Source organism: Eleutherodactylus coqui, chromosome 1 (assembly GCF_035609145.1).
Source record: "Eleutherodactylus coqui strain aEleCoq1 chromosome 1, aEleCoq1.hap1, whole genome shotgun sequence".
NCBI lineage: Eukaryota > Metazoa > Chordata > Amphibia > Anura > Eleutherodactylidae > Eleutherodactylus > Eleutherodactylus coqui.
In genome coordinates, this window is record NC_089837.1 from 169,656,893 (window position 1) to 169,673,288 (window position 16,396).

Consider the following 16,396-nt stretch of genomic DNA (forward strand, 5'->3'; position numbering starts at 1 on the left):
GCACTGAAAGGCAACAGTGCCAACAATTGAGCGCATGTTCATAAATCTAGTGATGCCAGTTTTTACAATTGGAGTCAGAATCAGCTGTTCTGATTCATGATTTTTTTTTTTTAAATCCTGACCCGGATATTTCAATAAATCTATACTATAAATCAGGGGTGTCAAACTAATTTTCAACGAGCGACACATCAGCATTATGGTTGCCTTCAAAGGGCTCATTCACCTGGTTGTATTACGGACAGCTTAATCCCTATTGATTTGCACTGGGGTATGTAGACATGGGTTTTTCATGTGTGTATTTTATGCATGTAAAAAAAATCGCAGTATGTCCTATTTTGGTCCATATTACGGACTGAAATTGCCCATTAAAAACAATGGGATTAGGTAGATATGCAGTGAATACATATGAGGGCTCAGTCACATGGGTGCACTGGCTCCATTGCCGATCATGTGTTCTTTCTTCCGGCGGTGTGGAGAGTTGTCCGCACCTGCAGTGCGGCCGTTTTCTTCGTGCAGTAACATGGGTGCATCGGTGCCCAGATGCGCCCGTGTGACCGCGCCCTGATACATGTGTATTCACTGCATATTTATGCATGAAGGCAGGAGAAATCTAAAGGGCATTCTTGCATTTTTTTTGTACAAGTAAAAAATACAGTGGATGCGCTTGCAAAAAAATCACAAGAAGCACCAAAAACATAGTAAATACGCACAGTTTCAGTCTGTGAAAATGCTGTGTTTTTCATGAAACAAAACTGCATATGCCCATGTGAATGAGCCCTGAATGTAATCACTCCTTAACATGTCTATGGTCATCTATTTACTATGATGGTATTTTTCCAATTTCATATCTCTGGCACCAAGCTTCCTACCTTAGAAGGTGGCTATGGTGCCTGGCTAGGGCTGTCAGAGCTGTATACCGCCTGTGAGTTGCTGAACAGAGCAGTGTGGAGGTGACCGTCGGAGCACAGAATCCAATATGGCACCCACTCCTGTGCTGCTACAGCCCTATTTGCTGAGCACATGCAATGTCCTCTGGGGAAAGTGAAGAGCTAGTATTTCTACCTCCAGACCTTGTGGAGGACCATATAAAATCACCTCGTGGGCCAGATACGGCTTGTGGGCCTTGAGTTTGACACATGCTATAAATCAAGTGAATATTTTGCAATACCATACAATATCAGGTAATACTTTACAAAATATCTTATCAGAGATTGTTGACATAGCTAATATCTATTTTGCCTTGGCAGACAAGATAAATTATAACTGACTGGCAAGTGCATGCTGATCACAGAAATCTATAGAGATTGGAGGGAAAAAAGGGAGAACAAGCCAAGTGACAGAAATGCAGAGACACACATGTACAAGCTGCTGCATCTTATAGTATGTGGCTAACAGCTATTGCATTCATATCTAAACTTCTCAGTACTGCTCTCTAATGTCATAAGGCCCTTCTACACACAACGATTATCGCTCAAATGCCATCTTTTGAGCAATAATCATTGTGTGTAAATGTGTGCCCATTGTGCACTTACCATGCACTTTTCATCCATCACTGACTTCAGGTCAGCATGAATTCCTCGTCCCTGATAAGACAGACTGCACACTGAGTTCTCCGCGGGCAGCGCTGATAATATTCCTTAACAGCTGTTAACAGCTGCTGTTCTGCTGGAGAACAATGTCATTGTATTTAGAGAACAGACCACCTGCTGTTCTCTAAATACATTCAAATGAAGTAATAAAGGGGTGATTTAGCCCATTAGTACCTATGCAAAATCATCGCTCAAAACTGACAGTTTCTGATGAATTTTGAGCAATCATCTGTGTGTGTAAATGCACCTTTAGGCCTTGGTCAGACGAGTGTGTTATTTTGCATGTCTGTGTGCGCAAAACAAAATGCATGTGACCCGAGCTCCGTGTTTTATTTACAAGTACTCAAAATAGTGTGTTCACACAATGTAATTATGCGCAGCTCGCACCTATACACAGTTCGGTTCTATATTTAACATGCAGACCAGACCTTACAGGTGCGCATTTTAGGCATGCATGTCCTATCTTTTGCAGGTGCGAGTATTGTGCGCCTCTAAAAAATGGACATGTAAACACTTCATAGGAAACTAATGGTTCTAGTAGACGCAATTATTTTTATGCACATAGGCGTGCAAACTAACACGCTCATCTGACCGAGGCCAACATGCTGCTTATCTACATATGAGAGATAGTGATAGAGGAGCAAAATATCTTTCTTTGTATGTGCTGTGTATGAGAGACATACTAGCAGCTAGACTCAACCCACCTGCGCAGGGAGGACTGAAAATTAGACCTGGAGCCTGTGAAGGGGAAAACTACTGAAAAAATTCAGGATACAAGTCGTATAATTGCCAGAAATAGTATTATTACTCATGTGCACATAAGATAGCTTTTTCTGAAAAGTCATCAGAAAGGTTAGATACGCTTTAATGATTATAAATCTGAAAATGCCCTTAAATGCCTCATTCACTTATCATATTAGCACAAAAGGAAATAAATTTATCACAGCAAGTGTCAGCATGCAGTTTAATTTGTACCACAATGGAAAGCAGATAACTAAACTTCTTCTCCAATTATATTACTATTTGGAAGAATAATAGAAACTTGTCATATGACAAAATGAAATGTGTTTGGTTTTTAATACCGTAAGTAAATTGTGACATAATGACTATTCTTATTTTGACTAGAAACTAGAACATTTACTGTAATTTTGGAAGTCAAGAAAATACATTCTGCTCATGCAGACAACCTCATGGGAGTTTGCAACATAGTAAAAACTGTATGAAATGAGATCACAATAAATATAATTTAGCAGGGTACTATTTATTTTATGGTATTATTGCTACGAGCATTTTTTTGTCTCTGTTTAAAAAATTATCAAGAAAATCCCCTGTTATATATTAATGATACCCTTGGATAATTCCTGTTTTATGAATTACACAACACAATAAACTCCAAAGCAATGTTGCCTGTTCCAAAGGCTTTATAAAGAACCGCACATTACCCTCCAGGCTTGCTATCTATAGGTGGCACTAGAGAGACAGTTTTCTTATTTCTCAAGGAGAACTATTTTGCTTACTTTTTTTATCAGAGAATGTTGTCTATAACAGTATATACAGATGGCAGAAATCACATGGGATTTTTTCTGTGTGGTTTACACTTTAAAATGAAGGCAAAAAAATCTATAGCTGAACCACAGATTTTGGGCTTATTTACACGAGCATATATCGGCCGGTGCTTTCATGGCTGGCCGATATACGCTTCCATCTAAGCAGTTCCCCCCTTCCCTCCCACTCACCGGCTCTCTGCCGCTCTCCTCCCCTCCGAGCGGTTTGCAATGGGAGTGGGCAGGACAGGGCGAAGCTAATTTCCCGCCCCTCTCCACCCCTTGTCCATAACCAGCAATGTAAGTGGGCGGGACAGAGCTGAGCTTAGCTCCGCCCCTCATCACCCTCTCCCATTGCAAATGCCGGATTGGAGAAGAGAGGCAGAGAGTCGGTGAGTGAGAGAGAAGGGGAAACTGCTTCAATGGAAGCGTATATCGCTTCAATGGAAGCGTATATCGGCCGTAAAAACACCGGCCGATATACGCCTGTGTAAATTAGCCCTTCTGCTGCAGATTTGCATTTCAGTGTACTTGAATCCACAGTCAGATTTAGCCTTCTTCAGTGGACACATCCGCTTCCAGAATTCATGGCACAGATTCCACATCAAAAAGTGATATGCAACTCCTTTTTTTTCCCACACTCTGATTTCAAATCTGTAGGCAGAAAAAATGCATACTGTATAGACTATAGTTGTTTTTCAAAGCTTATAAAGGTGGCACTGGATATACAGTTTGCTTCTATCTGGAGGAAAACTGTATTAATACACAACAATAAGGTCTTCAAATGAGAAAAACCTAAGATATGACTAAGTAAAAAATTATTGGCGTGGGGAATACTACTCTGTAAATCTGATTTCCAAAAGCACATAGAAAAAAATAAGCTATTTTGGATCTCTTGTCATAAACTGGTCACAAGACGCAAGGTCAGAATTAGTGACGAGGTGACAATATTGTTGTCTCATAAAATACAGAAAAATAAAGTAATCCTGAATACTAGACTACAGATGCATCCACCTTAGTTTTCTTTGAATTATGTTAAGGAGTTTAAGATGCCAGTATATATATTTGATACAGTGTTTTATCATCCAATAAAAAATGTGTATATTAAATGTATTTTATGTTATTGGGTTAAATGTGGTATTTTAACATGCCATCTCAGGATATGTTGGATTAACAGAAAAAAATTAAGGGAGGACACATCCATAAATTTGAGAAAATTAGGGACTAGACTAAAATTGACCAGGATGGAGAATCTATGACAGAGATAAAATGTAGGATAGCATTGGGACGGACTGCGATGCTAAAAATGGACAAAATCTGGAAAAATAGGGGTATCAGCATAGCAATGAAATGCAAGATAGTGCAACCCATACTTTTCCCCATAGCCATGTATGGATGTGAAAACTGGACTGCGAAAAAAGCTGATAGAAGGAGGATTGAAGCGTTCAAGCTGTGGTGCTGGCAAGAGCTGCTGTGTATGCCCAGGATAGCGAGAGTAACAAACAGAGAAGTCCTGAATTGTATAAGACCCAATATATCACTGGAGGGGAAGATAACCGGGCTCAGGCACATGGATTTGGCCATGTCATGTGAGCAGAATCGCTAGAAAAATCTATAATGCTTGGACAGATCAGTAACAAAAGAAGACCTGGCCGCCAAAAGACATGATGACTGATACTGGTAAAGCTGATACTGGCATGGATATCACACAACTGAAAGAAACCGTGCAAAACTGAAAAACATGGAGGGAGGGAGCATTTAGAGTCACTGAGGTTTGGGAACGACTAAATGGCTAACAACAATAGGGAATAGATTATAGGTGCTAGATCACAGTCTTGTTTTCTGGAGGAACAGGATCATGCAGTTGTTTGCGTACTGGTTCAATAAAAATTGGTTTTGGTCCAATGGAACACCACAAGCTTGATATTTTGCCTCTATGTAAGCAAGAAGAGGGCAATTACTGAAATGCAACACTAGACACATGATGATATCCACTGGTAGTGATTCCAAATCAGTATTCAAAGATCAGACAACTAGGACTAGACACTGGAATTTTACTTCTTAAAAACATTTTGAACTTAAAGGGGTTGTCCCGAGGCAGCAAGTGGGTCTATACACTTCTGCATGGCCATAATAATGCACTTTGTAATGTACATTGTGCATTAATTATGAGCCATACAGAAGTTATAAAAAGTTTTATACTTACCTGCTCCGTTGCTGGCGTCCTCGTCTCCATGGTGCCGACTAATTTTCGCCCTCCGATGGCCAAATTAGCCGCGCTTGCGCAGTCCGGGTCTTCTCCTCTTCTCTATGGGGCTCCGTGTAGCTCCGTGTAGCTCCGCCCCGTCACGTGCCGATTCCAGCCAATCAGGAGGCTGGAATCGGCAATGGACCGCACAGAAGCCCTGCGGTCCATGAAGACAGAGGATCCCGGCGGCCATCTTCAGCAGGTGAGTATGAAGACGCCGGACCGCCGGGATTCAGGTAAGCGCTGTGCGGGTGGGTTTTTTAACCCCTGCATCGGGGTTGTCTCGCGCCGAACGGGGGGGGGGGTTTAAAAAAAAAAAAAAACCCGTTTCGGCGCGGGACATCTCCTTTAAGTTGTTACATTTATGTCATCTTATGCTTAATTTATATGGTCTTAGCGTCAAGTTAGCCATCATATAACATAATAAAAAAGACAATAAATTGTAAAATGTATCTTATCAAAAATAACAACATTTTGCTTGAATATATACAATGGTGCAGTATCTAAAGGTTCTTTACATTTATTTTCTAGAAGAAGGCATGGAGGAAATTCTGAAGTCTGAAATTCTGAAAATGGTTGTCACTATACTCTTTAGTGTTCATTGGAAGACTGTACTGCATTAATCTACGTGAATGATCAAATATATTCCAATCTGGGTTCTAATTTTTAGTAAAAGACTAAATCTTCATAGTCTACTGGTGTATGCTAAGGATTTGATTATCTGGTCTGTAGTTTCCAGATCAGGCAGTAACAAAAAGACATGAACATTTGTTGGTACTGGCCACTAGCAAAATGATATACTCATAGCAGTGTCCTGAGCTATATATAATAGCCATAAATGCCTGGCACTATCAATTCAGTAAACCAGCAAATATATTGTACTTGAACTTGAAATCCAATACTGTTGCATGCCTAAACCAGCAGAGGGCAAAAGTGAAGAGCAGGTGATCAACAATATAACTTCCACAACCTCAATCATGGTTTGCATGCTGTTACAACTTTTGGTTGTTCTACTCAGTTATAAGAGCAGAGCAAGAAAATTAACAGTGACAATGTACCAGTTTTATTCCGAACACCAATGGCACCCAAAGAACCTGTGCTGACTATAATGGGGTTCATCAGGTCTCTGTCACAGTGTGCATTACATGCAGAGCTAATCTTTCCGGTATTTTGAATGGAATCTGTAATGGAGGTCCCTAACAGAACCTCTGATCGAGATGTGAGCAAATGTATTTTTGATTGATCAATAGAGATAAACTGTTCATTGCAACAAATGTAAACATTAAACATCAAAAATATGCAAATATTCATCTATATTGAACAGCAAATTATGTGTATATCCACCTAAGGCTAGTTATAAGTCTAAATATTATTAGGCCAAACTATAATGATGGCTTCCATTTAAATCCACTGAAAGATTAAAGTACAACAATAGGAGCTGCCAAAAAAGTTACATCAAACCTATTTGTTTTTACTAACTACGGCTTCTGTCTGGAAACGAAAATATTTTGAAATGGAGAATAATGAAGATTTGGCAGCCCTTTAAGGTAATTTCAACACTGTGCACTGATGATAAGAAAATAATTCTAAATAATAATTAGCAGTCAGTAAGAATAGCTTTTGGATACATAAATCACATTTGGAAGCTACATTTACTTATTCTAATTGTAGGGTTCACGTTTTCCGGACAAGTTAGTCAGGATTTGTCCACCATCTAACATGATTTATTAATTCTGTACCCTGATTGAATTTTATCTATGTCAGTAGGCTAATTGGTTTATATGTATTTTTTTATTTAACCAGTATCCATAGCAGAGGGGTCATAAAAAGCAATAGGTCAAAGTATATTGAAAAGCAGGGGGATTAAGTTGAAATATAATGTATTTGTTAATTAAAATAAATTCTACAGCCAGAGTGCAGATTATTTTGAGTCACTATCATAAAGGGCAGCTGAATTATCTAAAATAAATAACTAAATATATATATATATATATATATTAGCTAGTATGCTTTAGCTTGTTCTGTGTTGGTTTCTAACCCAAATACGGCAATTATGTTAGATGACAACATCACACGCTAGGACATTTATATATGTGGGGACATAAAGGAATAAAGGAGGACTTACGCTAGCCAGTGGTGGTCATTGAAGGAGAACGATGTCGCTCTACCCACCCACCAGCATAGCGGAGAGCAGCTCCTATTACACTCACAGTCAGGTCCCACATCAAAGTGCTGAAAAGGAATTTCCAGCGTGATATGGGCAAGACTAAGCAAGCATTGCAGCCGAGAGAAGTTCCTGAACTTTTGACTCAGCTGCTTCTGCTTCAAAAACCTGTGACCAACTGCTTCTGCTGCATTCACTGCCCACAGTGTGGTGCTGTACAGTAATATACAGCACAGTGTGGGCAGTACCAAGCAGATAAGTGGAGGGGGGAGGGCACAGTGCTCCCCAGCTTTTGTGCCCAGCTTTTTCTGCTGCACTCATCGCCCACATCAAAACACTGTTTACAGTCACCATCCTGGGATGGGCTATCTACCAGTAGCTTAATTATATTAAAATAATTCAGAGGAATATATAACTATCACTCAAATAACAGGGCCCTATTTTATTACAATATTTTATTCTATAACATGTTATGTGTTTCTTTGGTGAAAAGAAAATTTCACCTGAGGGAAACTAGCTGATGCCAGTATAAGATTTTGAGGCTGTTTTGCTATTACAGAGCTAGAATGGCTTCAATTCATCAAATGCCCAATTTGGACATGTAAGTCAGGTTATCAAAAAAGGCTGCCAAAATAACAAAATACATTTTGTGTTCTTGAGTCAAAGCCTTAGCCTTAATCAAAAACAAATGTTATGTTAGCAACTGGACCTGAAGCAGCCCACCAACATTTATACACAGCATCAGTTCTCTATATAGGCCAAAATTCTAGAAATTTACTATATCTAATACTATACAGAAAAGCATAAGCTCTTAATGAATAACACATAAATGGAACATTGATACATAGAGGTCTTCATAACATGTTTTATCAGTAAAAATGGCAAGTACTACAAATTCAGTAGCAGCAATGTTAAACTTGTATTCTTAGTATAAACCCATTTCATCTAGAATACAATATACCTGTATTTTATATAATACCTGTGACTAAGATTACCCATGTCAGGTGAAATTGTAAAGATGTAATAAAAGTAATAGTAAATGGCAAAATGATGAGGACAAAGTGTCTTTTCAAGAACTATAAGATTCAAAATTAAATTCCCTCTAGACAATTTTAACATCAATAGCTGATGCTCCATCAGGATCTCTTGTATTCATTAGAAAATATTCTTTCAAATTTTGCACACACTTTATTATTTTACCATTGCTGAATTTAAAAGAAATCAATAAAACTGAAACAAAGAGAATGTTATCTATCTTCAGTTTAATTTAGCTACTGTGTGTTTTACGAATTCAACACTAAAACATTTGGACCTTTTATAGGAAGTTTTCTGAAGTGTGTATCCAGAAAATATGAGGTCAGCAAACATTAGCATGGTAACAAGTTGATAACATAACTAACTCAGCTAAGAAGGAACATTCCTCTGACATGCTGGGTGCTGATAGTAAAATTACGTATAGTTTCAGAGAAGAGGCCACACTGACAATAACAATGAGTAACTGTATCTCCATTTTCTAGTTGATATGACTACTCAGACCTCCATAAATTTGTAGGACTAGAATTATATTTATAACCTAATTATATGAGAAATTAACTTATATTGCTTGATATGTGTTATGAATTTAGAATGCAAATCAAACATAAAAATGACACATTTAAATTACAATACTTTTAAATAAAGAAAAACTCTTTAAAATGCATGAGAACCTTTCTAACATTTCCTGAATTAAAAAGATAATTCTACAAGTTGGCCTTCTGTATGCTCCAAAATGTGGTGTTTGCAATACAATCTAATATAACACTTGTTGAAAGAGTGACTCATTTGTTGCTATCCTCATATGACTAGTATGCAATTTTCTCTTGGTTTATCTTGTATACTTTCAAACAAAGCAAATATATTTTTTAGTTTTTGAATATGTACAGATGCTTTACCTTCATATACTGCTTTAAATCCTTGTGCGCTTACTGCAAAATCTGTTGTAAACCAAAGTGTGAGAATAGAACCTGTGCTTACGATTGATGATGGAAGTTGGAATCCGGATAACCTGAAAATGATAAGAGAACACAAAGTTTAGCTGATGTAAATATTTTGGCTTTATTGTTTGCACTTAAAGAGGATCTGTAATATCTCCTAACATGTCTGTTTTAGAAAATACTTGCATTCCCCAAACTTTATTATTCTTAATGAATAAATTGGCAAGTGAATGTTACCATTAGAGATGAGCGAACGTGTTCTTAACGAACACTTACGCACCCAGACACCGGCTTTGCCGAGGACTTCAGTGTCCGCGCGTAAAGCTTCGGGGGGCGCCGTGGGGCGGGGAGAGGCGCGGCGGCGCGGGCGGCAGCAGCAGGGAACAGGGGGGAGCCCTCTCTCTCTCCCTCTCCCCCCCACTCCCCGCCGCACCCCCCCGCGCTGCCACGGCGACCCCCGAACTTTTTTCGCCCGAGCACGGAATTGCTCGCAAAGTTCGGTGTTCGGGCGAAAAGGGGCGGAGCCGAACACGTTCGCTCATCTCTAGTTACCATGTGTCTCTACATTGTCTGACATTGTCAGTACTGATTGGGCAATGTTAGGCATTGTAGGGACACAAGTCCAACTGGTAACACCCAGATGTCAATTTATTCATACATTTCTAGGATGAATAGCGTAGGAATGGCATAACATAGCATTCTAAAAAAAAGTTGCTCACAAATTTCATAAAGAGTACAAGTATGTTATAAAACAGACATGTCAGGACTAATGGAATGTCCTCTTTAAAGATGATATAAGTTAAACTTTTTTTGAAATGACCATTGTTGTGATTTTATGCCTACCAATTAAGGGCTCAGTCAGAAGGGCGTTGAAATAAGATCGCACTGCACACGTAACAAAAAAAAACATGTGACCACATCTATTGCCACCCATATGTTCTATTTTTCGTAGGCGTAAATTTTATGCACATGTAAAAATCGAACATGTGACCGCTACCATTGAAAAGCATTGGTTCTATATAGATGCGGATCGCAAACACAAGTAACATGCTCACATAAAAATGCCCGTCTGACTGAGGTCTAAATATAAATGTTACAACAGAATTACCACATCTACTAGCCGATTTATTCTGTTAGGTATTTAATAATACATATGAATGTGCATATCTAAAACATACACTCCATCAAAGTAGTATGAAAATTTTCCAGGAAACCATACTCAGTTGTAGAAAAGGAAAAGTATACATACAGCCTCTTTCTCTCTCTCTTTCTCTCTCTCTCTCTCTCTCTCTCTCTCTCTAAGTATATATATGTGTGTGCATGTATGTATGTATAGAGAGAGAGAAAGGGGGCTACTCAAAAAGACCTGTGGGAGCTCTATGGTAATGACCATGTTACACAAAAGGTTAAGAGACGCACCCTGTGCTTCTCCCTGAGCCTTTAAGCAGTAGGTCTGACAGTGAGAAAGGGATGTTGTAGGTTTAGTAGGAAGCTAGGTGTTGATTTGCTGTTTAAGCATTGTGTGGATGAAAAGTGCTGTGGAGAAGTATTTGCTGTGAAGCACAATAAAGCTGGCATGAGCCATATTGAAAGGAATCTTCAATATAATAATCTCCTGCATGGGAGGAGTTGACTTGAAATTTGTGCGTCCCGAAAAACAAAGGAAAAAGAGGAAATCAGCTCAGATCGCAAGATTGGAAAAATATCACAAGTAGGTTTTTTTGCTCTCTTTTTAATATTTCCTTTCCCCCTTTTTAATCTGTACTTTAACAACACATAATTGAGATATTTTAATTGAATGTCATTCTATTAGAGAGGAGATACTAATGGGTTATTTTTGTGGGTTTTATTTTTTAGGCGACAAAGTAGTAGACTCAGACTTTCTTCTAAGCAGCTCATCAGAAAACGAGGAGCCGACACAAGATGAATTTGAGGACATCCCAGGAACCCATTAGGAAGAGGAGCCAAATGCAAAGAAAATGAAGTACTCTCGAGGAAGTAAAGAAATTATTACCAAAAAGTTTTCATTATTTTTGGATAGATGTAATATTTCAAACAGGGATGCAGTGTAAATTATATCAGCTACTACAGAGGTGTTAGGTGAAAATGTAGACATTTTAGCCTTAAATAGGAGCACAGTGAGACTTCGAAGACAACATTTCCGACAGGAAAGGGCCCAGCTAATTAAAAGTAGGTTTAAAAATTCTGATTTAGAGGCTGCTGTTTTACACTGAGATGAAAAATTACTTCCATATATTTTGAATAGAGAAAGTGTAGCTGTGGGGAAGAAGATCAATTGATAGGAGTCCCTTAGCTTGAAAATAGTATGGGGATCACTCAAGCAAAAGCTGTATTCTCTGAAGAAGAATAGGGGGCAGTTGGAAAAATCGAGGCAATGTGTTTTGATACCACTGCTGTAAACATAGGTTGTATCAGAGGAACACGTGTTCTGTTAGAACAAATGTTTGGTAAAAATGTTTTATACCTGGCATGTCGTCACCACATTTTAGAAGTCTTGTTAAAGGCAATGTTCAACTGCAAAATTTGCTCTACAACTGGCCCTCAACCAGATATTTTTAAAAAGCTTCAAGCTAAGTGTTCTAGGATAGACAAAAGAAAATACAAAAGTGGTATTGAGGATAAATATATTGAAAACAAAATAAATGATTCTGAAGAAATGTCAAGCTTTCTTTAAGAACAATTAAAACAGCAGCAGCCCATAAAGAATTTCTTGAATTAGGTTTATTTTTTTGGGGATGTACTACTAAAAAAGAAATTTCTTTCAGGGTACCTGGCGCCATTCATCATGCTAGGTGGATGGCCAAACGCTTTATTCACTGAAAATGTATATTTTTAGGTATCAGTTTCCTTTAAATGATGTGTAAAAGAATTGATTAGGCCAAATGTGTTTCTTTATTAATAATATTTACGTGAAAGCTGGGTTTAATGCCCTCAAACCAAGATTTGCAATTGTTAAAATTGCTTATAAATTATAAGAAAATTGCTAAAGAGGTTTCAGAGAATGCAATAGGTAAATTTATAAATCATCTGTGGTATATAATTCAGAACAAGTGGCATTTGTTTGTTTTTTATGAAATTTTGAAGGAAGAATTTAGGGAAAAAATGGTTTGGAAATGATTATCTTTTTGAAAGCACAAGGTTTAAAATAAATTAGATGACAGAAATGTAAGAGCATAATTAAGCTTTGAAGAAGCACATTCATATACATTTCTGGTTGATCAAGGCAATAGATTATTTAACCCCTTGAGTGGTGGGTTTCCTACCACCCTGTCGTGCCCACCAGGGCAGGTTTTTTAAAATGGTCTAATCATTGAATTTCAACTAATTTTGCAGTTGCGTCTTAAGAGCCATAACTTTTTCATTTTTCCATTGACATGGCCATATAAAGGCTTGTTTTTTGCGGGACAAGTTGTGATTTTTTAAAAAGGGGGGAGGAAAAAAAGAAATGGGGAAAAAGAAAAAAAGGGGCCATGTCATTAAGGGGTTAAATAATGTATTAACTTCCTTCTCTGGGTCATTATGACGCATGGATACCACATGTGTGATTGTATTTTTGATTTTTTTACAAAGTAAAGGGAGACAAGTGTTTTTATTATTTTTTTTATAATTTTTTTTCCTTTTTAAAAAAATTTTTTTTTTTGCCCCTTTAGGGGACTTCCACAGGGACCCATCAGGACCCCTGATCACATTCCAGGGGTCCGATGGTGACAGCCCTTTACATGCTGCAGTCACATAGACTGCAGCATGTAAAGGGTTAACACAGCAAAGATCGGAGGTTTTCTCTGATCTCTGCTGTAAGAGCAGGTACCTAGCTGTCCTCTCACAGCCAAGCACCAAGCTCTCCCTGCCACAGAGACCATCGGCTTGCTTCTGACAAACCGATGGTCTCTATGGCAACCTGTAAACAAAGCAGGAGATTGCCGGCATATCGGCAATATCTTCTGCTGGTTTTTCAAAGCCCTTGCTTTGTTCTCTGTGGGACTGTGCAGGCAGAGCACACTGTCACAGCTTGTGGCATTGTGCTCTACAGCTCCCATAGTGATACATAGCCCAGAAATCTTCTGAGCTATGTCGCTATGAGCAGTAGAGCTCATCCCGGAAAATTTCCGGGCGTGCCACTCAAGGGGTTAACTCTCCTCAAACTTCATTTTTTTTTAAACAGTTCACAATTGCAACTTCTTTCTTGGAAAGTGATCCAGGTATTGGGTTTCAAAACCCTGATTACTTCAAAGGTAAAATGTTAGTAGAAAAATTAAAGGTTCTAAATGACACAGGAGAGAGGGGTGTCAAATTGATCCAAGATTTTAATTCAAGTATTAGCAAAAACGAAGAACAACGCCAGTTCTTGGGACAATTTGTAGCAGAATGTAGGAAACTTTACCCTGAGGCCTCAGTCAGACGGGCGGTTTTTCGCCCGATTTGCGCATGCGCATGCGTCCGGCGATTTTTTAAAACCATTGCTTTGCAATGGTATCGGACACATGAGCGCTTTTTATGCACTCGTCCGATTAATTATAAAACAGAAATCACAGATCGCACCTATCTGCGATCTGCGATTCCTGTTCTCTTCTCTATATGCGCTTAATAGGGCAGGCGGCAGCAGCGCCGACCCCACTGAGAACATATAGAAGACAAATCATTCTTCTCTGCCACAGCTGTGACAGCTGTGGCAGAGAAGAACGATCTTTGCCCATTGAATTCAATGGAGCCGGCAATACAGCCGGCTCCATTGAAAGCAATGGGCTGCCGGTGTGCTCGGGATGAATTGTCGGGAAGGGCTTAAATATATAAGCCCTTCCCTGCAATTCATCCATAAATGTGTTAAAATAAAAAAATATATATATACTCACCTTGTCCCGGCAGCCTGAGTTCAGCCGCAGCCGGCCTGCAGTGGGTGTGAGTCAGACCTGCCCCCTGATTGGCTCAGCGCTGAGCCAATCAGAGGCAGGTCTCACTCACACCCATTCATGAATTCATATATGAATTATATATTTAAGCCCTTCCCGACAATTCATCCCACACTCGCCGGCAGCGCATTGCTTTCAATGGAGCCGGCTGTATTGCCGGCTCCATTCAATGCAATGCGCTGGACAGCTCCGGCCTGTTTCTAATGAAACGCGGCTAGGAGCAGATTTTCGGGCGATTTTCGGGCACCGGTCACGCGATTTGCGGATGCGCATTCGTCATGTGATCCGCAAATCGCGCAAAAAAACGCCCACCTGACTAAGGCATGATACTGCAAAAGCCACCCTCTCTAAGTCTCTTGCTGATGTTTAAATCATGTAAAATTTAAGTTAATATATTTATTTTATGTTTTATTAGTTGGTATAATACACTTTAAGGACTCAGTCAGATGGGCGTTTTTTTTGCGTCAGCTTTAATGCAGGTGGGCAAAAAATTAATTGGATTACACTGTAGGCGAGGGCCCCAAAAAATTGGTGTACCAACAGTACTAATGTACCTCAGAAAAATTGCCCATGCCCAACCAAGAGGGCAGGTGAAACCCATTAATCGCTTTGGTTAATGTGGCTTAATTTGTAACTAGGCCTGGAGGCAGCCCAGTTAAAATAAAAATTGGTTCAGGTGCAAGTTTCAACGCTTTAATGAGCATTGAAACCTATAAAAATTGTTTACTAAAATTATATGACTGAGCCTTGTGGGCCTATGAAAAATTGCCTGTTCGGCGTGATTACGTGAGGTTTTAGGAGGAGGAGCAGGAGGAGGAGGATGAATATAATACACAGATTGATGAAGCTAAAAGGTCCCTGTTTTTGATGGTGATAGAGAACAATGCTTCCATCCGCGGGTGCAGCCTACGTATTGTTTAGGTATCGCTGCTGTCCGCTGGTGGAGAAGAGAAGTCTGGGGAAATCCAGGCTTTGTTCATCTTGATGAGCAAGCACCTCCAGGGCACACAGCGCGAGTTCAGGCCACGTGTCCAGCTTCGACACCCAGTAGTTGTAGGGGGCAGAGGCGTCACGGAGGATGGTCGTGCGATCGGCTACGTACTCCCTCACCATCCTTTTACAGTGCTCCCGCCGACTCAGCCTTGACTGGGGAGCGGTGACACAGTCTTGCTGGGGAGCCAGAAAGCTGTCAAAGGCCTTGGAGAGTGTTCCCCTGCCTGTGCTGTACATGCTGCCTGATCTCTGCGCCTCCCCTGCTACCTGGCCCTCGGAACTGCGCCTTCTGCCACTAGCGCTGTCGGATGGGAATTTTACCATCAGTTTGTCCGCCAGGGTCCTGTGGTATAGCATCACTCTCGAACCCCTTTCCTCTTCGGGTATGAGAGTGGAAAGGTTCTCCTTATACCGTGGGTCGAGCAGTGTGTACACCCAGTAATCCGTAGTGGCCAGAATGCGTGTAACGCGAGGCTAACGAGAAAGGCATCCTAACATGAAGTCCGCCATGTGTGCCAGGGTACCTGTAAGCAACACATGGCTGTCCTCACTAGGAAGATCACTTTCAGGATCCTCCTCCTCCTCCTCCTCCTCAGGCCATACACGCTGAAAGGATGACAGGCAAGCAGCATGGGTACCCTCAGCAGTGGGCCAAGCTGTCTATTCCCCCTCCTCCTCATGCTCCTCCACCTCCTCCTCCTCCTCAACGCGCTGAGATATAGACATGAGGGTGCTCTGACTATCCAGCAACATACTGTCTTCCTCCGCCTCCGTTTCCGAGCGCAAAGCGTCTGCCTTTATGCTTTGCAGGGAACGTCTCAAGAGGCATAGCAGAGGAATGGTGATGCTAATGATTGCAGCATGGCCGCTCACCATCTGGGTAGACTCCTCAAAGTTTCAAAGGACCTGGCAGATGTCTGCCAACCAGGCCCACTCTTCTGTAAAGAATTGAGGAGG

The 16,396-nt window shown here is 40.1% G+C and overlaps 1 protein-coding gene across 1 annotated transcript in view; it reads right to left on the minus strand.

The window, feature by feature from the left end:
* Positions 1-16,396, minus strand: part of CSMD1 (CUB and Sushi multiple domains 1) — a 1,401,348-nt gene that overhangs the window by 1,176,341 nt on the left and 208,611 nt on the right. The window contains exon 3 of the mRNA XM_066607269.1: positions 9,477-9,589. Coding sequence (XP_066463366.1) covers positions 9,477-9,589 — 113 coding nt within the window. The remainder of the gene's footprint in view (positions 1-9,476; positions 9,590-16,396) is intronic.